The 26328-nt window shown below is 39.2% G+C and overlaps 1 protein-coding gene across 1 annotated transcript; it reads left to right on the plus strand.

Annotated features, from left to right (window-relative positions):
• The first annotated feature begins 1417 nt into the window (after positions 1-1417).
• Positions 1418-26328, plus strand: LOC118580306 (killer cell lectin-like receptor 2). Its single transcript, XM_036181967.1, has 6 exons — positions 1418-1539; positions 2787-3007; positions 5724-5866; positions 7330-7433; positions 12058-12208; positions 26083-26328. Exons 1-6 carry the CDS (start codon positions 1418-1420, stop codon positions 26326-26328), a joined length of 987 nt encoding a protein of 328 aa, XP_036037860.1.

A 26328-nucleotide genomic window follows, 5' to 3' on the forward strand; every position in this document is an offset into this window, starting at 1 on the left:
CAAATTTAAGTGTCAATCATCAGCAACAACTGTCAGGTCAGAAGGGAAAGTCTAAATTCTCCACTCTCTATTTCTCATGCCCTTCAAATGTTGTTACATTTAAACTCTAAACTGAACACTTTGCTGCATTAGTATGGTGATAATGAGATGTGGGAGCCTAGGACCCAAGACCTCAAATCACAAGGATACATATCTCATTTTCCTCCGTAAAACAGAATTGTCAGAGAAAAAAAGAGCTGACTCCTAGGAAGTCTTCAAGGATGGACCCTTATAGAGTTCAGAATATTCCTACTGGTTCCCAGTTTCTCAAATCCATCGCTTGATATTTCCTTCCTCTTCATACTGAGTTGAGATCTCTTTGTGGGCTGCTAATTGCAGTTGGGAGTTTCCTACTTGAATCTGGCTTATCCCTTCAGTGATTTTTAAGATGAACTTTTGAAACTGTGTGCACCTGGATGAGGCAGCTTAAGCTTGTCATTCCAGCTGCCTGTGAGGCTGAGTCAAGAAGACTGAGAGTTCAAGTCTGAAGGGGCAAAATTTTCTGAAGTCCTAAAGAACTGCTTCTATACATAGGCTATAAACAGATGAGTATATGTCATCTAGAAATTTAAAGCTTAAAGTTTTCTTTTTATGGTTTATTATAATTTATTAATTATATAAAATAATGGGCTTCATTATGACTTATTTATAAGCATATAATTTACTGATCATCTTTAATCCTTTATCCTATCCTGTTCCCCCTTAACCCTGTTAACCTTCCAGTACCTCTTAGTCATCCTACTTTAATGTATTTTCTGTATTGTTTCCTTTTCATTTAATTATTAGTTACATGTTAGCATATTTATCTATATCTATCCATCTATCTATCTATATCTATATATATCTATATCTATTTGATTCCATTTAGCATTGTTTACATGTATATGTTTTAGAGCTGACTCCTTGGTATTAGATATTCACTTATGGGCTCATTTTTTTTTTTGTGCCAGTGCTGAGGACCAAACCCAGAGCCTTGTGCTTGCTAGACAAGCACTCAACCACTAAGCTAAATCCCCAACCCCTGGGCTCATTCTGAGAAGAAATTTGATTTCTCTCTCAGCTGTCATCAATTGCCTGTAGTTCATCATCTAGCAGTGGGGTCATGTGGACATTTCCCCTGTCCATATTGGCATGTCCTCTGGTAATGTAGTTGGGCATGTCTTGCTTAGGCTATGATATTCTTGTAATTGTCTGGGCGCTGCTTCCTTGTCTTGCAGAAGATGTCCTGAGTCTATGTATTTTACAGTCTCTTCATCTTCTCTTCAGAGATATTCCTGTAAGAGTTGGTTTGCATTCTAGAATTTTACTTAAAACATTAGAGGTACCATCCCTTTGTTTCATATGGTGCCCCAGGACATGGCTGGTGGTGGACCATGGGATGTTCCTGGTGATGATTTTGATGTCTTTAGAAGTTGTCAATCTCCTTACATCTCATTGCAGTGGCTCTTGGGGCCCTTTGCTTACTTCTGATGATGGCAGTCTCGGTGTGGCTGATATACAGTGAGTAATTCAAATACATCTTTTGCCTAGGTAATGCCAACAGACACTAGTTATGACACAAAGATCATACTTTGTCCATTACTTTGTCACTAGGTGACATTCCAGGTGGGCTGGAATTTGCAAGTTTGTTTTCTCTGGACCCCTGAACTCTTGGACATTACATGACTGGGACTGCCTTGAACTGCCTTAGTCTGTCTTACTCATGATCATATTCCTTCTGATAATAGATGTGTATGTCATATTCTGGTTTGGGAGCTCAAGTAATTATGAATCTGACATATACATGTTGTAAGAAACAGCTGTACAAAATAAATTATGTCATTTTGTGGATTTTTTCCCAGCCCATATTGATGGCATGATTAAGTGAAAAGACTGAATCTGTACACAGAAGTAGAAGTTCAGGAGTGTCAGCTTTATCTTTCATTTGATGCCATCACATCCTTAGAGAAAACCGCTAATGGACTGGGCTCCAATACTGCTGTATATCTGTGTATTATTGTCTGTCCTCCTGTGGGTATTCTACCTGCTTCAGTGATAACTGTGCTATTACTTCTTTATTCAAATTTTCTTTTTTTTAAATTTATTATATTTGTGTTCCAATTCCACTCATCAGCCATGGGTTCCCCCATCCTCCCCCCTCCTGCCCCCACCCTCCCCCCAGCCACTCCTGCCCCCACCCCCACCCTCCTCCCAGCCCCTCCCCTCCATTCCCATGTCCTCCAGGGCCAAGACTCCCCCAGGGACCCATTTAAACCTGGTGGATTCAGTACAGGAGCAAAGCGTCCCCTGTAAGCCCAAGGTTCCAAACAGCCAGCTCATCACCAAGGACAGGTCTGGGTCCCACTGACTGGGTGTCTCTCAAACAGTTCAAGCCATTCAATTGTCTCACCTATCCAGGGGGTCAAATTTTCACGTTGTGTTATGTTTCTCTGAACATTTTACTTAAGTATTTATTTGTTAGTTTTGTGCTGTGAAAACAATGAATTAATCAGGACATGTGGTGTTTCCATCTTAATATTATTTAGCTGTTTCACCTACTTTACACTGAAGTTGCCAATAGCGAGAAATTCAGTTTCCATTTTTATAGTGAGTTAATTGAAGAATTACTTTTTTAGTGTTAAAATAGCAATTAAATGATGATATATGTTGGTAGTCAATGAGAAGCTTTCTTCTCTAATCATAAATTAGATATTTACTTCTTATGGGAATTTTTTGAGTTATATCTGCTACTAATTTTAGTTTTTCAGTATAGTCAAGAAAAAATATGAACTTCAAAGAACTCTAAACAACCTCACTGAAAATTACCACATCCTGCAAAATGACAACTACTTAAAGGAAGAAATACTGAGAAATAAATCTAGAGAGTGTGATGACCTCAAACATCAAAAGGAACCAGACTCCCTCAAAAGAAAACAGAACAGATGCTGTGGGAAAACTAAGGTTGTTTTAGATTGCATACAGCATACAGGTAAGGAGGGAATCATGTGAATAAAGAACTGCATTATTCTGTATTGATTCTTCTCCAGAAGATTTGAAGTCCAGTTAGCAGCTATCAATGCTGGTAATCCCTGTGCTAATTGGTGGGTGGAATTTCCTTGTCTCATGGAGGGGGCTGGAAGCCTGGAAATCCCTGTTTGGATTAGGAAAATCTTAGTTTCTAGAACTCAGTGGCTATCCTGTCTCCCACTTCTCCCAGGGGTTGGAAGCTCAAATCAGCACAGCTGAGAATTCAGGTCGTTTTCATGTGTGGGCAAATCTGAGTCCCCATTTTTGTTGTTGTTGTTGTTGACAGAATGTGGAAGTTTCCAGTAAGAGAGTATTTACCAAATTCTTAGGATGAAATGGACATAAAGTATTTACATGGATGCAGTCATAAAAATAATTGTGTTTGGGTGTTTGTTTTCCTTCTGCCTTGGTATCAAGAGTTGGCCTGTTTGTGACCATAGTGAAGCTCACTGCAGCACACATGGGAGCTTCACCATGGTGCCCACACTGGTGTATCTCTGTCACTGAATGACACAGAGATGAAACTATCAAGTGTTACAAGGAAACTTTCTTTCCTTGCATCATTGTTTACATTAATTGGCATGGTTTATCATTCATTGTTAAGTATTTTTTCAAAAGTTAATGTACACAAAGAACTCTTGAATATGATCTCACTGTTCATGATAGCAGGGGTTGACAATCTTCATTATTCAAGGACTAATAATATCCTTGCCAACTGGAAAATTTTAAAATATGTGACAGAGAAAATAATAAAGTCCAAAAATAGTCATGAAAGCATTCCAGATTCATTAAAAATGTTTTATATTATTATTTTAGAATAAAATAACTACCATCTCTAAATGGGAGCATGATTCTGCAATGCTTGTGATTAGAACATTGAGGCAGGAGGATTGCAAATTTGAGAACAGTCTAGGTGTCCAGCAAATTCCAAGCCAGCCTGAACTATAGAGTGATGATACCTTCCCTCAGAAAAGCAAGGGTTGAACATAAAAGTTTATTAATAGAGAACAGGAGTCCCCAGCACAGACCAAACAAATAAATCTTATTGAGATATTGTAGCTATGTAAACTACACACATGGTAATGTATTCAAATTTGATACTTTGGGCATGTGGATGTACTCTTGAAGGTAGGAGAACAGGAAATCACCATCAAAAGCTTCATGATTGTCTTTTATTTATGCATCTAACATAGACCACAGCACAGCTGTATGTGTACAGTAGCATTTGGGCCACTGTGGGCACAGTGCATTACTGCAGATCTAGCCTTGCATCATCCTTGTAACTGCCTCTGAGCAGCAAGAGCTCCTTTGCCCTCCCTCCAGCCCCTGGGATCTTACAAAGTCTACTACTTAGAACTGGGGATGCTGTAAATCTCATCTGATTGATATCACAAAGTATGGTCCTGGCTCTGGTTTGTTTCACTTTGTACTTTATCTTGATATTCATCCATGCTTCTCTGAGATACTTTCTTGTAGACTTCTGACAAAGGGAAGTTATTGCAAAGACTCTGCTGTCTCATTAGTAATGGATCATCAGGAATGCATAGCTCGTTTTGTATCTTTCAGTATCTACTCTCAACATATGTGTTATGTTGTGTGATCCCCACATTACATAACAAGACACTTTCTCCTGACACTAACTGAGCAACAGTCAGGAATCACCTGGGAGACTCTTACTACACAATTGGTCACTTAGGTCAGGATTTCTCTTTGGGGGTGTTAGATGTGACAATGGTTTCATTCAGTAGCCTAGGCTGTGTGGAACTCACTGTATAGCCAAAGCTGGCCTGGAGTTCACTGCTTAACCTAGGCTGACCTTAAACTAGAGGTGAACCTCGTGCCTCTGCCTGTGTAGTGCTGTGGTTATAGGCATAAGTCATTATGCCCAGTTAGATTTCTTCCCTTTCAAGGATAATAGTATTCCTTTGTGTGTATATGCTACATTTTCTCTATTGAGTCATCCTTAATGAACACTTAAATTTTATCCATATCTCTATTATAAACAGTGCTACATAGAACATGGGTGTGCAGGGGTCTCTCAGCATTCTAGTATCTCAATTTCCGAAAGCTGTGAGGTTTTAGTTAGTTATATATGTGTAGTTATCTAATATAGCACAAATCATAATAGGTCTTAAAATAAAAGCCTGGACCCAGATATCAGGGTAAATCTGAAAGATCAGAAGAAACAAGCCACAGACAATTCTCACCTCTCCAACTTCTCAGCCAAAGGAGGAAGATCCTGTCTCCATGAATCCTCAGACTGAATACCCCTGAGTCCTGTTTCTACCCACCATATATTCCTTTCTCTACCCAGTCTTATCACTTTTTGTCTCAATCTTCCTTGTCCTGGGTTTAAAGCCATGCAACTCCCATTACTGGGATTAAAGCTGTGAGCCGCTCTCCCTGACTCTGTTTCTCTTTTTAGAAGACTGGATTAATGTCGAGTAGTCCAGACTGGCCTTGAACTCACAGAGATCATCTATCTGCCTCTGCCTTCTGAGTGCTAGGATTAAAGGTGTGTGCCACCACTGCCTGGCTTCTATGGCTAACTCTGGTTGGCTCTGCCCTCTGATCTTAAAACAAGCTTTATTTGTTAGAGCATATACAAAATATCACCACAATTCTAATAACAGAATACCAGAAAATGAGAATTTTCACCATTGCCTTCTCTGTTATAGGAAAACATGTTGAAGGACATTTGTTCTGCTGTGGGATAAAATGTTATTATGTCATCATGGAAAATAAACACTGGAGTGGATGTAAACAGACCTGCCAGGCCTGCAGCTTATTCCTTTTGAAGACAGATGATGATGATGAACTGGTACCATAGACAATTACATGCTTCTTTATTTTTAGACTCCTCTAACCCTTGGATAGTGAGATACTGAGCCCATGTGTTTCAAAAACAAAAGAGTCCTTTAGCAGTTGTATGTGGTTTTCCTGTAATGCCAGCAAAAAACACACAATTAAAAGTTTCCCAGTCCATCCTTTCCTGCTCCCTATTTAGTTTCAGGATCAGGGTCGGGTATGAGGAGACTCATTACTAAGGAGACAGTCCTGTTCTTGCAATCCCTTCCCTTTCCCAGGAATCTGCAAGAGAATCATGCAGAGAAGCATGTTTTACCTGAATAAGTTTAGCCCTCTGGTATTGCACATCATGTGACTGACAGTTATTTATCTCCATATAGTGTCAACTACACCCAGAGAGGCCAAGTTTAGGGTTTGCACTTTGGAACCCAGAAGTGAGACCGCCTGAGATGAGTAATTGGAAGACAATAGAGAGAGTAACTGACCTCTGAGTCAATCTGCAAAATGGAAATTATTTGAGAGCCTTGGAATTAAACAGTTTTTCCTGTTAGCCCCATGTTGATTTTCACTGAAACTGCCCATAATTTCCTTCCTAATATTCTTAAGTTTCCTTAAAAAGATCTATATTGAGAAACGAATATTTAATGAAAAATGAGTAGCCAGGATCCTGAGATTAACTTTATATTTGTCACTAAAGAAATCTCTTTAAATACATACAGGGTATTTTTCTAGAGAAATTGTTGAGTGATCAGCATGAAACATTGGCATTTAGAATATGATGTACAATTTCTTTATCAATTTAATACATGTCTGAATAATTACAGCATAAAATAAGTTTTAAGGTCAAGTAATGATATAATTTTCCATATGATACAGTAAACAGTAAAATTTAAACTGGTATCCTAAAATATATTCAGTAGATTTAATAGTAATCATTCCACTTGTATGTCACGTGTAAGACATACGAGTGTAATTACTTCCAAATATCTCCCTTCCACAAGTTCTCTCTCTTTTGATCTGAATAACATCATGGGTCACTAAAGTTGAACACTTCCCACATGCTTCTGTAGTCTTCTGAAATGTGTATTTGAGTAATTTCATAAAGTGTCAGACTTGCTTAAGGAGCCAAGAAGGCAATGTGCAATTAGGGGTCTGCAGCAGGGAGATTTTGAATTAAAGAACAGCCTTGGCTACACATTGATACTTTCTCTGAGAAACAGTCACAAATCATTTCATGAATCCAGTATCTCTGGTCACCTGAAGTTTTCATTTTAAATAATTTAACTAACTGACATCTATTTTTACATAAATGAGCTACTAGTGGGAGATCACTTTAAAAATGAACTTGGAGGGACTGAAGGGCTGGAGGACTGGACAGCAGAGCACTGACATAAAAATATCTGGGGCCTGGAATCCTGTTCTTTTCTCACCAGTCAGACAGACATTTTATCACAATATGTGTTATTTTTCTTACAGAAGTTCTTACAGTCCCAGGTTACTACAAACGGATACTGGACTGGATTAAAATATAATGGAAGCAAAGGAGAATGGCAATGGATTGGCAATGTCCCATCTAACCTGTGAGTTTCCTGAACCCTCACACTTTAACACTGGTGCACAGTTGGGAGGATGGTTGCAAAGACTTCTCTCTCATTTTACATGGTTTTCCTCATTTTCTAGGGAGGTCACAGGTCAGGACAAGATGCCTCAGACAGTGTTTGATCAAGTGTTACACAGGGAAGAGGAATGGTTTAGAAGCTGACTGCTAGTGATGTCATATTGAACACAGCTCAGGGTTGTATGTTCTAAGATGCAGAGGACACACACACACACACAAAAAGCATAAGATCATGTGAAGTAACTTGTTCATCCTGAAAGATATTATGAATGTATCTTAAACGTACACTTGACTTGTTACTGTAGTTAGCTTATTTAATTGTGAATTTATAAACATAAAAACACATTAATATATATGCATATCATTTCAAGGTTTCTGTAGTCTATAAGCTCTAAGCTTGTACATTTCTGACCTAGTAAAAAACTGTTCATTGATTTTCATTATTATTACCATTTCTTTAAATTCTCATAAATATACAGAATGAAATATGATCATAGAATCATTTACATGCCCTCTCAACCTTCCTCTGACTGTACCTTTGGTGTTCCCATCACACTCATGTTTTCTTACTTGATGCTGTCCACTGGTGCATGTTTGTAGTCTATCCACTGGAGCAAGGATACTTCCCAGTGGCCAAATACTAAATAAAGAATGTATCTCTCATTTCCAGTAGCAATCACCTAACAATACTATCTCCATAAGTGCTAGAGGGCCCCTCCACAACTATGCTGGAATTTTGGTTGGCTTGTTCATGTTCAGGTCTCATGTAGGTAACCACAGCTGCTGTGAGTTTGTGAGTTGGAAAGCCTTGTCATGTCCAGATGGCAGGATGTCACAGAGCTTTTACTATCATCAGGTTCTTACTCCCCCCCCCACTTTCTCTTTCCTGTTGTTCCTTAGGGATGGTGTTGAAGGGAAGGGAGTTGAAGATGTTCCCATAGGGCTAAACACATTTACTCTTCTTTTCTGAACTTTGACTAGTTCTGCTGATCTGTACCAATTACAACTGACTATAAAAGAAGCTTCTCTGACCAAGGTCTAGAACAGCCCAGTTATAAGCCATAAACACATGTACTAAGAGTACAGTTTGACTACATACCCACTTATCAACATGATTGTAGCAATTTCCACCCTAGGTCCTTGAACTCCACAATCATGGCCTTTTTATTTGGATTACAATATCAAACATGATATCACTTATGTAGTAAAGATTTCAACTCTAATAAGAAAGCACTGAGTTATCCTTTAAAAATGGTACCACTGGGCACATCTTGCCTAGCAGGTCAGTATTGAAGCTTGCAGGCTCCAGTGCTGGGTAAGATCATTCATATCTTTTCTCCCCCAGCAGCCTGCATATCACTTTTCATCCTTTGAAAAAAGCTCAGGTTAATTGATTCTGGGGTTTCCTTGTGCCACTCTGGCTCTCACAATCATTCCTCCCCTCTTCTCCATGATTCCCCAAGGTCTTCCAGGGGTTAGACTGTGTGTCTCTTCATGTTTCCAGCTGTTGCTGGGTGATCCCTGTCTGGTGGGAATTAGGCTAGGCAGCAATCTATGAGTGTAGAAGACTATTATGAATCATTTCATTGACTTGTCAGTAATGTTCAGCTCCATCCTAGGTCTCTGGGTTGTCTGGCCTCTGGGTCCTGGTCCTCCAGGCAGTGTCAGGGGTGGGCTCCCTCTCATGGTATGGGTCTCCAGCTTGACCAGACATTGGTTGTCCATTCCCATAATTTCTGCACCACCTTACCCTAGTATCTCTTTTTAGGTAGGGCAAACTGAAGATTGAAGGTTTTGCAGCTGGGTTGAGGGTGGTAGTCCATCCACTGGCTGTCTTGCTGGGTTACAGGAAATGGCCTATTCAGACTCTGTTTCCCCCATTGTTAGGAAGGTTAGCTAGGTTCACACTCATAGATTGCTAGGAGTCTCCATTGCACTAGGTTTCTAGCTCATCCCAGAGATGCCCCTCATTCCACTTGTCTTTGCCAGTACTCTCTTCCCCCATCTTCCCCCACCTGACCTTTCCAGTTGTCATGTCCATCCACCCCAATCCAAACCCTCCTACTTCCACCAGCAATGTCTATTCTATTTCCCCTTCACAATTCGATTCATTGGCCCCGCCCCACTTGAGCCCTCCTTGTTACTTAGCTTCACTGGGTCTTGGGATTGCAGCATTGCTATCCTTTAGTTTATAGCTAATATTTACCTGTAAGTGTGTACACACCACGTTTGTCTTTCTGGGTCTGGGTTACTTCGCTCAGAATGATCTTTTCTCGTTCCTTCCAATTGGTGGCAATTTTCATGGTGTCATTGTTTTTAACAGCTCCATAGTACTCCATTGTGTAAATGGACAACATTTTCTTTATCCACTCTACTTTTGATGGACTTCTAGGCTATTTCTAGTTTATGGCTGTTAATATTCTGACCCTCCCCTTGGAAACCAATGTTAGTATTCTGAGCTGTCCCTTGGCACTGTCCTGGATCCTGATATAAAAACCTCATTCTAAGAAAAACTCTTCTTTCCCCTCTCTCTTCCACCTTTTTACTCCATGGATTGGCACCCTTGACATGTCTCTCTCTTTGACATCTCTCTCTCTCTTTCTCTCTGTCCTATCTTTCTCTTCTTCTCTTTATTACAACAAACTCTCCACATGGACTCAGTGTCTGGGTTGTGAATTATTTGCCACCTCTGCCACAGCTGCTTGCCCACATGGCATGCATTTGCCCAGCCTGCCCCTGCATCTGCCCAGCCCACCACTGCATCTACCCAGCCCACCACTGCATCTACTCAGCCCACCACTGCATCTGCCCACTATGTTTCTCTGCACACTTGGGATACCCTTTGGAGTCCCCCCACATGCAATAATTCATATCAATGGCTATTATAAATAAAGCCGCTATGAACATTGTTGAACAAATGTCATTATGGTAGGATGGAGCTTCCACTAGATATATGCCCAAGAGTGGCATAGCTGGTCTTGAGGTATGTTGAATACCAATTTTCTGAGAAACAACCATGTCACATCTCAAAGTGACTGCATAAGTTTTCACTCTCACCAGAAATGAAGGAGTTAATTGTAGTTTTTATTACCCTTTATATCATTTAAAATCATTTTAATTTTTTGTTTTTATTTAGATAACAATTCATGTGTCCCAGACTGTCTTGGAACACCTGATCCTTGTGTTTCCAACTTGCAGGTGCTGGGACTACTAGTAGGTGTAACTGTGTCTGTCCTGTTCTTTGTCTCTTGAAAGATACCAACTATTATTACTTTACAAGTGTTAGATGGTAATCCTAAAGTCTGAAGTTTTATGGATTCAATGTACTGTTTCTGTTGGATTTTTTCATGATGTCATTTTCTTTGAGGCATTTACTGAATGTCTTCTGTAATGGCTGCAGAAACTATCTGAAGCATGGTATTCACAGTGGTAACTGTCTCAGGAATCTTTTATTCAGTGCCTGGGAACATGGTAGGTCTGTTTACTTCTGTTTGAATGTGGTCCAGCAAGTGTGGACAGCAAGGTTCCAAATATGCAGGAAAATAATTCCCTCTCTCTCCTCTAAAGATACTTTCAAGCAGGTTGTCACAGAGGTGGCCAGAGGATAGACAGCCTTACAAGATGTTTTAATATATTCAAAGTATATATATATATATATATATATATATATATATATATATATATATATATATATATATATATTATTGTTGTTGCTATTAATTTTGGCTTTTCTATTTGAAGTATCATTTCATATAGGCTAGCCCCACTTCTGCATCTACCTCCCAAGCACCAGGATGGATGCTATTTTCCACCATGACTGACCACAGAGTTCATGAATTTATGTACATCCTACAGCACCATACAGAGTCAGAGATGGCAAGTGGTAACATATGGAGTGAAGTGCCAGGGCTGAGAGAATGCCTGAATCCAGGTTAAAATATCTTTGTAGAACTTGACTGTGTTACAGAACTGCCCCCTGGTGATGGTAGGATTACTAGGACCAGAACTCAGAATTCAGTATAAAAACCCTGGTGTTGGAAGATTTCTTTCACCACCAGAAGCATTTTCTCTAGTGGGAAGATGCAGTAGCTTAGATATCTGTTTCAATGTCAGGTTCTAATGGACCTTTAGTGAGCAGCTATGAGATTAACTTGACTTGCTTGTGTAGAGCTCCAAATGGGCATCATCATGGAGGTAAAGACAAGAGGTCATTAAAGGTGTGTGCCACCAGCACCTGGCCATTTATTTATTTTTGTGTATATGTATACATGTGTATTCCCATGTCACAGCACATCTGTAGTCAGAGGAAGTTGAAGGAGTCACTTGTCCTATTCTACTCTGTGGCATCTGAAGTCTGAAATCAGCATGTCAAGTTTGGTGGCAATGGCTTCTATCCACTGATCTATGTCACTGGCCCAATAATTTTTTAAATGAATTTAGAGTAAACAAAGAACCTTCAGTGAAACACAATTAATTCTATATTCTGTATATTTTGGTCAATAAAAATTGTTTTTAAAATAATGACCTATGTCACATCAATATGTTTCAAATTTTAATAACTGCCCAGTGCATGTTCTGTTTTACAGTAATTTGACAACAGCGAAATTGTTAAAGGGAAGTGGAGGCTGTGTGTATCTCAGTTTTGGAGGTATACATGAAGATGACTGTGGTAGAAACCACCCCTGTATCTGTGAAAAGAGAATGGATAAATTCCCTGTTTCCATGTACAGTGTGAAGGTAAAGTAAAAATGGAACATTTTGTCATTTTTGTTGGTATCTTGTGATAATTTGTGACTACTTAATGACTGAATATCTTAACTGAAGGACTCAGTCAGCTGAGCAAACATGGCAATGAACTGGAAAGAGAAGAGATGTTCTACTGAAATCTAATAAGAAGCTTTCTCCCATTCTACTGAACACAGCAGCTTATGTCTGGAGAATGGATGTCCTTTGTTCCAAGCCCTGTGGAATCATCCTTTGTTTCCTGAATGACACATGGAACCAAATCCAGAATGCTGATAAATAGCTCACATAACTAACTCATCATCACTAGGATATACCATTTCAATATTCCATTGCTTTGACATCACAATTAAGAACTCTGGTGCAGTTTGGGAGTCAGTTGGTTGGTTAGTTAGTATTTCTTGTTTTTTGCAGGTAGAAGAATTTATGTTAAGAAGAATTTTTTTAATTTTATTTTCTATAAAATACAATTTAATATTTGATGAATAATTGCTAGCCTATTTCAAGAAACTCATACAACCATTCACAGCCTATATGTGTTCTCATTCTCTCTCTCAGTCTCTTTCTCTGTTTCTTCTCTCTCTCTTTCTCTCTCTCTCTCTCTTTCTCTCTCTTTCTCTCCTTCCCTCCCTCCTTCTTTTTGTCTGTCTGCCCTATTTGCTGGTAAATTGAAAACCCAAGGATACAGTAATATTCACTGAGGCCAGCTGGATATCATGACTCAGACTTACAATCTTATAATTATTTGAGTTTGAATGTAGTCTAGGCTACATAGTATGTTTGAGACCATCATGAGCTACAGAAAGAGACTCTGTCTCATGAAGCATATAATAATAATAGTCATAGTAATAATACAAAAGGGTCCATAAATATTTTCTGGGCAATTTCTATTATAGCATCATTCTAAAATGATAAGACTCAAGAAATTAATATTGATGCAGTATTATGATGTATTCCCATATCCATATTAATAATTGTCAGTTTTCTGAGTTACATCACTGTTGATATTTCTTCACATTCACTATCATCAGTGCTTTCCCTTGTAATGTCCTTTAGTTCTAAAATGGTTATTGACTTATGATGTCTTTATTTTTTTGACTCTGACATTAAAAATATCAAATTTGACCTTGGAGTGTGTATGTAATTAAAATGTCCCCACTGTAAGTCATGAGAAATATGAGTTAAAAAATATGTACATCTCTTCAAGAACCCTCATGGAAGCTAATTTTATGTCAACTTGAGACAAACTAGATACATCTGAGAGGTGGGAACCTCAATTGAGAATGTGCCTCAATAAGTTCTGGCTGTAGGCAAGCCCTTAGGGCATTTCTTAACTAGTGATTGATTAGGAAGACTCAGCCCTTTAGGTGGTGAGACCCTTGGGCTGATGGTCCTGGGTTCCATAAGAAAACAGGCTGAGCAAGCCATGGGAAGCATCCACTAAGCAGCACCCCTCCATGACCTGTGCAGTAGGTTCTGCCTACTGATTCTGCCAGGTTTGAGTTCTTGTCCTGAATTTTGATAATGTACAGCAATACTGAGGTGTAAGTCAAATAAACCTTTTTTTCCTAAACTTGCTTTTTGGTCATAGTTTTTCATCACAGCAATAGAAACCCCAACTAAGAGAGCAATCCAACCCTACCCGAGCTTTTTTTTTTTTGCCAGACAGATTTCTTTTCTACACCTTTCCCTACCTGGGTCCTGGAAAGCAGACATACGCTCTCTTATAATGTAAGTTAGGAAGGCATTGTCAAGAGTGTCATATACTAAGCTCAGATTTGTATTTGGCTCCATTTTCCTCTACATCTTTTACTATTACCTGGACTTCTACCAAGAAACACAAGCTCACAGCTTCTCGCTGGGTTCATTAAAAGCTGACATTGTAAGCAGGTGTACAAGCTTCTGCACCTTCCCACTGGAGAAAATACTTGCGGTGGCCATAGAAACCTTCTGACCACTGGACTTCCTTATAGAAGCCTCATGTTTAGGCCCAGTAATCATACCATAATCAGGGAACAGTTCTGCAATGTAGTCAAGGTCTTCAAAGATCACTTAATCTGGATGCAGACATCCTTTCAGCTGCTAGAACCTTTGTCTAAATGTTACCACATGCTCATTTCACTCTGTATGATGCTGTAGGATACAAACAAATTCATTAACTCTGTGGCCTTTCACAGTGGCAAACACCAATAGTTCTAGTGCTTGGGAGGTAGATGTCCTGTTTTTTGTCTTTCTTTTAAATAACACAGTGAGTCTATGCCACCCTTCATCCTTGGCTAGGCTGTGTACTATTCTAAAACCTCATGGCCTTCATGAAGACCATTTTCCTGCCCAGGTGATTAACAAGACCATTGGATCTGTTCTGGAAAAAGTAGAAATTGAATTCATTGTTCTTTACCAGAAAGACCCTGCTAGTTATTAATCTGGTAATAGTCCTGGCAGTTTAGAAAGTCATGTCTCAACAAAGTGCCAGAGGTAGGATTCAGATAGGACTTGACAATGGAGGAAAAAATACATAACAGGCAGATTGGGAGGCACCGAGGAGGGGCAGGAGAGTTAGTTGAATGTATCTGCTGCTCCTGAAGAGGACTTGGTTCAGTCACAGCACCCACATGGTGGTTTACAAACATCCATAACTCCATTCCAAGGGTCTGGCAATCTTTTCTGGCCTCTGAGGACAGTAGGCACGCATGTGGTACACATATATACACACAGGCCAAGTATTTATACACATAAAATAAAATGAATCTTTTTTTAAAAGAACTTTTTCCATTCCCGACTTCATTCTCTTCATGAAGAATTCATTTTGTCACAGTACAAGTTCTGCCTGAGGACTGGTTTGGATCTTGTCAAGGGATGATGTCTATTATTGTAGTCTTCCTTTGAGGAGTAGCCTGGCCAGGGATATAAGTGTTCAGCTCTCTGCACCCTAATGTCAATAACTTCTACATTTGGCATTTCTCTTTTGTACAGGAAGATAAGATTTAGTAGTTCTGAAGAAGGATACTGTTATCGACCCTGTAAGCAATTCAGAACAAGAATAGATTATGAATTTAAGAAGTAAAGAAATTATACACATCATTATAATTTACAGAACCTAAGCATAATAAAAATATGATTTTGGGCTGGGTGTTGTGGCCCATCCCTTTAATCCCAGCACTAGCGAGCCAAAGCCAGAGGCAGGTGGATCTCTGTGAGTTTAAGGCCAACTTAGAATTCACAGTGAATTCCAGGACATCCAGAGATACATAGTAAGACCCTATCTCAAAAAATTATACATAATTGCATATAAACTCTAGTCTTAAAGTTAGAGTTATGAAAAATGTCATACAGGCTTATGGCAGGCAGAACTGCTGCTATACTGCTCCTGCAATGAATAGGCATCCTGCAAAAATAGCCAAAGGGGGACCTGGAGGCCAGCAATGGCCAGCAGATTCCAGAACCTATCAGAAAGCATCAACTTAGCAATGAGCTCTAAGACAGAACTCATCCCCAGGATGAGGTATATAGACTATATAAGGCTTTACCCTTTGCTAAAAATAAGTGAGCTTGCTTGCAGCCTCCTGGAGTCTGTGTCATTGTCTCCACATCTCCTCACTCCCTCAGGATCTAGAGACCTCACCAGGCAAACAGCAACACAGGCTAGATACAGAATAGAAAATATTGGCCTCCATGAGATGTCTATAGAACTCTTTGCCACAATTGTAATCTGCATAAGTGAAGTGTAGACGTGAACTGAGTTAGACCGACACTCAGAGCTGTCTGTCCAATATGGTGGCCTCTGGTCACCCATAGCTACTTTGTACCTGGATTGTGCCTGGTCTACATTTAAAAAATGCAATAAATGTGTAATAACACACTAAAATTGATGATTTGATTTTTAAAAAGCATGCAAACTATCTCAACAACATTTACAGTGACAGTATGTAGAACTAATGATGTTTTAGTGTTTGGAATAAATAATGTACTGTATTAGTTTTTTAAGAAGAATGGAATTTTGAAGAGATATGAGACAATTTTAGCCCTCTGTCAAGCTCCTCTACACCACAACATAGTCTTTAATGTGGTAGCACTAACAATTTCACAGGTAGTCACCAACACTTTTCAACAGTGGTAAGTTTCCTATAAACAAGATACCAACATATCCTGAGTGGGGTTTGGTATCTATCTAATAGCAATACTACTCATTCTGTAGTTTCACTTTTAATCTATATTTGTCTGTGAGTCACAATTTATAAGGTAACAGCTGATTTGAGCATTTGCCAATTATTTCCTGTAACTGACACATTCTCCTGGACAGTGTCTAAAAACTGTCCTTTGGGTGTATTTCTGCAAGGATTCTAAGAGTTATGCACTCTGTTCTTTTGACAATGTAAAGATTCAACTAAATAAGGTTTTCTATGGAAAGATCATTCCTTCAGGGAGGGCAGGATGGCTCAGCCTAAAGTAGTAGCTCTCAACCTGTGGGTTGTGACCCTTTTGGGGGTTGCATATCAGGCAGATTTCCTGTATATAAGATATTTACATTATGATTCATAATAGTATTAAACTTACAGTTATTAAATAACAACAAAATAATTTATGAGTAGTGTCACCACAACATGAAGAATTGTATTAAGGGATCACAGTATTAGAAAGGTTGAGAACCACTAGCCTGATGACTTGATGCTGATACATGAACCCATGATGACAGGAGAAAACTGACTCCTGAAAGTTGTCCTCTGACCTCCCCATGCTTTTCTTGAGCAGAGAGCTCCTTGGTGGGTTGACAGTGATTGACTGAATGGTGAGGTGGTCTCTGTAATGACTCCTTTGTTCATTGATACTCTCACACTTAAAAGGCCCTCATGTTATTTTGTTTTAAACATTGCCTGTTTCTACCCTACACCCTGTCTCATCTGAATTAATTCAACAGAGATCACAAAGACTAGAGAGATAAGCAGAGTTGAGAGTGAGATCCCAGTAGGAGCTGGACATTGCTTCTCAAAGTTTACTCAACCAAATAGAAAAATGTGGTGGAATTGTGTTCTCCAAAATATTGTGCACCCTAATAAACTTACCTGGGCTCAGAGACAGAACAGCCACAATATTAAACATAGAGGATAGGCAGTGGTAGCACATGCCTTGCCTTTAATCCTAGCATTCCAGAGGCAGAAATCCATCTGTTCAAGGATACAGCCAAGCATGGTGACTCACACATTTAATCCCAGAAAGTGAGCCTTTAATCCCAGGGAGTGATGGTAGAAAGCAGAAAGATATATAAAGTGTGAGAACCAGAAACTAGAGGCATTTGACTGGTTAAGCTTTTAGGCTTTGGAGCAGCAGTTCAGCTGAGATCCATTTTGGATGAGGACACAGAAGCTTCCAATCTGAGGAAACAGGATCAGCTGAGGAACTGGTGAGGTGAGATAGCTGTGGCTTGTTCTGCTTCTCTGATCTTCCAGCATTCACCCCAATAACTGGCCTCAAGTTTGATTTTGTTAATATAAGACCTGTCAAGATTCCTGCTACAGAAAAATATGACATATAGTTAAATAATTGATGGATTCTAGACAGCCTATGGCTTGTCTATGCTAACTCCCCACCATCACAAGAATTGGAAGGCTGTTATAATATATTGTATTATTAATTCTATAAAAATAAGACATAAAAATAGACCAGGTATTTCCTGAGAGGTTGGCCCAACAGAATGAAAGAAGTATCTAGAATGACTTAAGACATTTGTGCTAAACCACACAGGAAGCCACAGAATCAGGGCCTTACACAGTATACTCCATACCCAGGGTAGAGAACTTGAATGGAAGGGGAAAGATGACCCTTACAGTGCCATCTCTTTTCTCTCTTTCATCCATACAGTAGAAAGGGTTTAAAGTATTTAGAAGTAGTATATAATATGAGACTAATATTTATTCAAATCTTACATTAAATCCTTGGCATGATTCAAACTTGTGTTCCTCGGGTGTAGATTCCCACAAATGTTCACTGTAACATTCATGGGAGAATGTGGAATTGCACTAAAGTTTTATATATAAGTGTTGGTGGAAGGTGGAGCATGGAGGGTGGAGGGTAGAGGGTGGAGGGATGGTTTGGCAGTTTTCTTAGTTACTTTTCTATTGCTGTGAAGAGATATCAGGACCAAGGGAATTTATAAAAGAAAACATTTCAATTGAGGGTTCAGGATTCCAGAGGACTGGAGTTCATGGCCATCACGATAGGGAGCATGGCAGGAAGCATGATGTTAGAGCAGAGAGTGAGAACTTACATCTTATCCACAAGTACAAGACACAAAGCTAACTGGAGATAGCATGGGCTTTTGAAAACTCAAAGCTCACCCCCAGTGACACACTTCCTCCAAAATAGCCTTACCTCCTAAATCTTCCCAAACAGTTCCAAACCTGGAGACTAAGTAGTCAAATCTGTGAGTCTGTGGGGCCATTTTCATTCAAACCTCCACAGCAGGTAAGAGTGCTGACTACTCTTCCAGAGAACCTGGGTTGCATTCCCAACCTCTACAGGGCAGCTCATAACTCCAGTTCTGGGGATCTGACATACTCTTCTGGCCTCCACAGGCACTGAACACATGTGATGCACAGACACATGTACAGGCGCAGTATCTAGATACATAATAATTAATTAATTAAAACATATAGTGTTGGGGTTGGGGATTTAGCTCAGTGGTAGAGCACTTGCCTAGTAAGCTCAAGGCCCTGGGTTCGATCCTCAGCTCCAAAAAAAAAAAAACAACAACAACATATAGTGTTTATGTCCAAGAGTTTTCGGGTTTAAAAAAAATTATTGCACAGGAGCTATTCAGTACATTTTTAAGTACATAATTTATTTTTATTTTATGTTCATTGGTGTTTTGCCTACATGAAAGTCTGTGTGATGGTGTCAGAAGCCCTGGAACTGGAGTTACAGATAGGTGTGAGCTGCCATGTGGATGCTGGGAATTAAACCCAGGTCCTCTGGAAGAGCAACAGGTGCTCTTTACTGATCTCTCCACTGAAAGGCCCAGTATTCTTACAATAATTTCTCACAAAAGTTTTGCTGTATATTCTGTATCATGTGAGTAATTGTCCATTATCTGTTTTACTGAAAGAAAATCACTGAATCCTTTCCTCAGCAGCAGCTCTTCAGAAATCAGCCTTGGCTCATTCTAGGTGCTGTCACCCATGTTTCATCCTTGCCGAGCTGTCAAACTGTTCTGTACCAGCTTCACGGTCTAAATAGTTTGGTTTGGGGGAGGGCTAGGGTTGTTCTATCTTTCCATCATTGCTGTTTGACATTAATCATTATCCTGATTCTCCACCAACTGGATAGTAGGGGTGTTATTATCATTTCTTAGTGAGAAAAATCTGAAATTTAGAAATATTAGGTGGCTCACAATAGCATCCTCAATGGGTAAATACACATCTAATATTTGTGTTGCACACCTGTGTGTTGGTTATTTGTAGATAGGGGATGAAGTTCAATAGTGAACATTGAAATAATAAAAAAATAAAAGAAAAAAAAAGCAGCAATGAGGGAAAGTGACAGAAAAGCTTTTGGAATTTTGCTACAAAATTATGCCAATATATCTCCTTTCTTTCCTCTACAGAACACAGCAAGATTTTCACATCCTTTGTAAACTTGATTTCTAATTAACATTATATCATATGTTTCTATTAAAGTAATGATTATTTATTTAAAATTTTTATCATTATCAATTGTACAATTACATCAAATATTCCTTTTGTTTGTTTATTTGGTTGAGATTTTAGTTTTTCTTAATTATATAATACAATTTTAAATGAGTTGCATAAACATAATACCTTAAATAAGAATAGAAATATACATATAGTATAACAAAATTAACTTTAAATTTGTATCAAACTAAAATAATCAATATAAAATATTTCAAGAGAGTAGTAGCTTTTTATTTTTTATTTTATTTATTTATTTTTTGGGGGGTTTTTCGAGACAAGGTTTCTCTGTGTAGCTTTGCACCTTTCCTGATCTCACATGGTAGACCAGGCTGGCCTCGAACTCACAAAGATCCACCTGCCTCAGCCTCCCAAATGCTGGGATTAAAGGCGTGTGCCACCACCACCCAGCGAGAGTTGTTGCTTTTTAAAAGTATGTTCCCTAATCTACCCTTTTATCCTGTCATATCTATATTCCCTTTTCTCCTTTAGAAATAGATTATATTTATGATCAATCCTCTTTAAATAAAAATGAACATTAATAAACAATATTTTGGAAATTTGGGCACAGCTTTCCATACTATTTCCTACTGATTTGGCACACTGCCAATCTTATGGGTGTAATGAGAAAATTTAGAAATATAATTAAATATTGGCTGTAGTAGTCTGTGAGGCTGTATTGTCTCAGCCAGTTGCTATTTTGGATGTTGGATCATCTAGGTCATGGCTGTTATTGGAAAACTTTCAGGGGATCTTGGTTGATCAAACAACATTAGCCTGGAAGCAATCCACAGGTTCTCATCTTCTGTGAAAACAAAAGCAGAACTTCTTTTCCAAAGCAACATATCCTTAGACCCAAACTTTTGAAGTCAAAATTTACCTGTGAAACATACGTTTAACTCTTTAACTTTACAATCAAAAGTCTTTCTGTAGTTAGTTCATTAACAGTCAAAAAATTCAAAGAAAACACAATAATATACATAATCCAGACTATCTGTGTATTTTCCATCCTTACATGGCTTGGCTTCTACATTATTTTCCTTGTCTATTTTTTTTGTTATTTATTATATTTGTGCTTTAATTTTACACATCAGCCATGGGTTCCCCTGTCCTCCGCCCTCCTGCCCCCACCCCTCCCTTCCCCCTAGCCCCTCCCCTCCATCCCCATCTCCTCCAGGGCCAAGACTCCCCTGGGGATCCATTTAAACCTGGTGGATTTAGTACAGGCAAGTCAAGTCCCCTCCTTCCAGGCTGAACAAAGTGTCCCTGTGTAAGCCCAAGTTTCCAAATAGCCAGCTCATGCACTAAGGACAGGTCCCAGTCCCACAGCATGGATGCCTCCCAAACAGTACAAGCTATTCAATTGTCTCACTTATCCAGAGGGCCTGCTCCAGCCGGGGGTTCCACAGCCTTTGGTTCATAATTCATGTGCTTCCATTCATTTGGCTATTTGTCCCTGTGCTTTTCCAATCTTGGTGTCAACAATTCACACTCTTACAGTCTCTCCTCTTTCTCAACAATTGGACACCTAGAGCTCCACCTGGGGCCTGGCTGAGGAGCATCCACTTCCATCAGTCACTGGATGAGAGTTCCAGCCCAACCATCAGGGTGTTTGGCCATGTGATCACCAGACTAGGTCAGATCAGGCTTTCTCTCAACCACTGCCAGGAGTCAACAGAGGATGCATCACTGTGGACCTCAGGGGACCTCTCCAGCACTCTGCCCACTCCTGTTCTCATGTGGTCATCATCCATCATGGTCTACCATTCCTTGTTCTCCCATTCTGTTCCTGATCCAGCTGGGATCTCCTGCTCCCCCAAGCCTCCTTTCCCTCAATCCTTGCCCTTCATTTCTCCAACTCTCGTCCAGGTTGTTCATGTAGATCTCATCCATTTTGTTGTCATTGAGCAATCCCTGCATCTTTCCTAGGGTCCCGTTTTCTAGGTAGCATCCCTGGAGTTGTGCAGCAGTCTAGTCATCTTTGTTTTACATCTAGTATCCTCCTATGAGTGAGTATATACCATGTTTGTCTTTCTGAGTCTGGGTTACCTCACTCAGGATGATTTTTTCTAGATCCATCCATTTGCCTGCAAACCTCATGATGTCATTGTTTTTCTCTGCTGAGTAGTACTCCATTGTGTATATGTACCATATTTTCTTTATCCATTCCTCAGTTGAAGGGCATCTAGGTTATTTCCAGGTTCTGACTATTACAAACAATGTGGATATGAACATAGCTGAGCAAATGCCCTTGTGGTATGATTGAGCATTCCTTGGGTATATACCCAAAAGCGCTAATGCTGGGTCTTGGGGGAGATGGATTCCCAATTTTCTAAGGAAGCACCATATTGATTTCCAAAGTGGCTGTACAAGTTTGCATTCCCACCTGCTCCACATCCTCTCCAGCATAAGCTGTCTTCTGTGTTTTTGATCTTAGCCATTCTGACAGGTATAAGGTGGTATCTCAGAGTCGTTTTGATTTGCATTTCCCTTATAATTAAGGATGTTGAGCAATTCCTTAAATGTCTTTCAGCCATTTGAACTTCCTCGGTTGAGAATTCTCTGTTTAGTTCTATAGCCTATTTCCTAATTGGACTGTTGGTCATTTTGATGTCTAATTTCTTGAGTTCTTTATATATTCTGGATATCAGCCCTCTGTCAGATATGGGGCTGGTGAAGACCTTTTCCCATTCTGTAGGCTGTCACTTTGTCTTGTTAACCATGTCCTTTGCTCTACAAAAGCTTCTCAGTTTCAACAGGTTCCATTGATTGATTGTTTCTCTCAGTGTCTGTGCTACTGGTGTTATATTTAGAAAGTGATCTCCAGTACCAATGTGTTCAAGAGTACTTCCTACTTTCTCTTCTATCAGGTGCAGAGTAACTGGATTTATGTTGAGGTCTTTGATCCACTTGGACTTAAGTTTTGTGCATTGTGACAGATTGGATGATTTGCAGCCTTTTACACATTGACATCCAGTTATGCCAGCACCATTTGTTGAAGATGCTTTCTTTTTTCCATTGCACATTTTTGGCTTCTTTGTCAAAAATTGTATGTTCATAGGTGTGCGGGTTAATGTCAGGGTCTTCAATTCCATTCCATTGGTCCACATGAGGGTTTTTATGCTGGTACCAAGCTATTTTTATTACAGTAGCTCTATAGTAGAGCTTGAGGTTGGGGATTGTGATGCCTCCAGAGGTTGTTTTATTGTACAGGATTCTTTTGGCTATCCTGGTTTTTTTTGTTTTTCCATATGAAGTTGAGTATTATTCTTTCCAGATTTGTGAAGAATTGTGTTGGTAATTGGATGGGAATTGCATTGAATCTGTAGATTGCTTTTGCTAAGATTGCCATTTTTACTATGTTAATCCTGCCTATCCTTGAGCATGGGAGATCTTTACATTTTCTGACATCTTCAATTTCTTTTTTCAGGAACTTAAAGTTCTTGTCATATAGGTCCTTCACATGCTTAGTTAGAGTAACCCCAAGGTATTTTATATCATTTGTGGCTATTGTAAAGGGTGATGTATCTCTGATTTCCTTCTCAGCCTTTTTGTCTACTGTATATAGGAGGGCTACTGATTTTTTTTTGAGTTGATCTTGTATCCTGCTACGTTGCTGAAGGTTTTTATTAGCTGTATCAGTTCCTTGGTTGAATTTTTGGGGTCACTCATGTATACTATCATGTCATCTGCAAATAGGGAAAGCTTGACTTCTTCCTTTCCAATTTGTATCCCCTTAATCTTCTTATGTTGTCTTATTGCTCTGGCTAGAACTTCAAGTACTAGATTGAATAAGTATGGGGAGAAGGGACAGCCTCGACTTGTTCCTGATTTTAGTGGTATTGCTTTGAGTTTCTCTTCATTTAATTTGATGTTGGCTGTTGGCTTACTGTAGATTGCTTTTATTATGTTTAGGTATGTTCCCTGTATTCCTGATCGCTCCAAGACCTTTATCATGAAGGGGTGTTGGATTTTGTCAAATGCCTTTTCTGCATCTAGTGAGGTGATCATGTGGGTTTTTTTCTTTGAGTTTGTTTATATGGTGTATTACATTGATGGACTTTCATATGTTGAACCTCCCTTTCATCCCTGGGATGAAGCGTACTTGATCATGGTGGATAATTCTTTTGATGTGTTCTTGGAGTCTGTTTGCCAGTATTTTATTGAGTATTTTTGCATCAATGTTCATGAGGGAGATCAGTCTGTAGATCTCTATCTTTGTTTCATCTTTGTTTGGTTTAGGAATCAGGGTAATTGTAGCCTCATAGAAGGAGTTTGGTAATATTCCTTCTGCTTCTATTGTGTGGAACAATTTAAAGAGTATTGGTATTATTTCTTCTTTGAAGATCTGGTAGAATTCTGCACTGAAGCCATCTGGTCCTGGGCTTTTTTTGGTTGGGAGACTTTTAATGACTGATTCTATTTCCTTAGGAGTTATTGGACTATTTAAATGGTTATCTCGTCTTGATTTAACTTAGGTATGTGGTACCTATCCAGAAAATTATCCATTTCTTTTAGATTTTCCAGTTTTGTGGGATGGAGGTTTTTGAAGTATGACCTGATGATTCTCTGGATTTCCTCATTGTCTGTTGTTATGTCCCCCTTTTCATTTCTGATTTTGTTAATTTGGATGCTCTCTCTCTGTCTTTTGGTTAGATTAGATAAGGGCTTGTATATCTTGTTGATTTTCTCAAAGAACCAACTCTTTGTTTCATTAATTTTTTGTATTGTTCTCTTTATTTCTATTTTATTGATTTCAGCTCTCAATTTGATAATTTCCTGGTGTCTGTTCCTCCTGGGAGACTTTGCTTCTTCCTGTCCCTGGCCCTTCCATTTTTGTGGAGTACAGGTTTTTGAACTATGAGCTGGTGATTCTCTGTATTTCTTCAGTGTTAGTTGTTATGTCTCCCATTTCATTTCTGATTTTGCTAATTTTGATACTCCCATTTTCATTTATCTTTAGGAAGTCTTTAAGTTCTCTCTTTATTTCTTCCTTAACCCATTGGTGATTCAGTTGAGCATTATTCAGTTTCCATGAGATTGTAGAATTTCTGTAGTTTTTTCTGTTGTTGAAATCTAACTTTAAACCATGGTGGTCCAACAGAACACAGGAAGTTATTCCAATTGTTTTTATCTGTTGAGATTTGCTTTGTGGTCAAGTATGTGGTCGATTTTAGAGAAGGTTCCATGGGGTGCTAAGAAGGCTATTCTTTTTTGTTTGGGTGGCATGCTCTGTCGATATTGATTAAGTCCATTTGAGCCATAACATCAGTTAATACCATTATGTCTCTGTTAAGTTTCAATTTGGCTAATCTGTCCAGAAGTGAAAGTGGGGTTTTGAAGTCTCCCACTATTAATGTGTGGGGTTTTATATGTGATTTAAGCTTTAGTAATGTTTCTTTTACATATGTGGGTGCCCTTCTGTTTGGGGCGTAAATGTTCAGAATTGAGACTTCATCTTGGTGGATCTTTCCTGCGATGAGTATGTAATGTCCTTCATGATCTATTTTGATTGATTTTAGTTTGAAGTCTATTTTGCTGGATATTAAGATGGCTACACCAGCTTGTTTCTTAAGACCATTTGATTGGAAAGTGTTTTCCCAGCCTTTTATTCTTAGGAGGTGTCTGTCTTTGAATTTGAGGTGTGTTTCTTGTATGCAGCAGAAAGATGGATCCTGTTTTCATATCCATTCTGTTAGTCTGTCTCTTTTTATAGGTGAATTAAGTCCATTGATATTAAGGGATATTAATGACCAGTTATTGTTTGTTCCTGTTATTATTTTTATTATTTGGTGGTAGTGTGTGTGTATACTTCTCTTCTTTGGGGTTTACTGCTGTGGTGTTATCTATTGCCTGTGTTTTCATGGGTGTATCCGCCTTCTTTAGGTTGGAATTTTCCTTCTAGTGCTTTCTGTAGGGCTGGGTTTTCTTATTAAGGCATTTTTTTTACTCATTTGCCATACCAATCACAGATCACCCTCTCTTCTAGCCTCTCCTGCCTCCCCATCCCCAACCCACTCCCATTCTCTTCTCCAACAAGGCAAGGTTTCCCATGGGGAGTCGGCAGAGCCTGGTATGTATATTCAATAGCGGCTGGTCCTCTTAAGCACGTTCTCCATGTATGTGGCATGCTAGCTGATTATCTTTTGGCATAGTTGTTACACATTTGGCATGGATGTTATTCAGGTTGGTATCTTCAAAGAGGACAAGAAGATAGGCCTCACTTGCCACCGGTTAAACACCAATGGCTGCACTCTGGAAGCACGGATCTGTTTTGAAGCCCTGAGAAATTTCATGCACCAGACTCTGGAAGGGGAGCTTGGGAATCAGAAGCTCAGTGGATTCATGATTGTGTCTGATTTCATGGAATGCCACAGTACCAGGCCTGTAAAGATGAGGTTTCTTCACTGTCCAGTAGTGTGGCTTTTGTAG

The sequence above is a fragment of the Onychomys torridus genome, chromosome 3 (genome assembly GCF_903995425.1).
Source record: "Onychomys torridus chromosome 3, mOncTor1.1, whole genome shotgun sequence".
In the NCBI taxonomy this organism is placed as follows: Eukaryota; Metazoa; Chordata; class Mammalia; order Rodentia; family Cricetidae; genus Onychomys; species Onychomys torridus.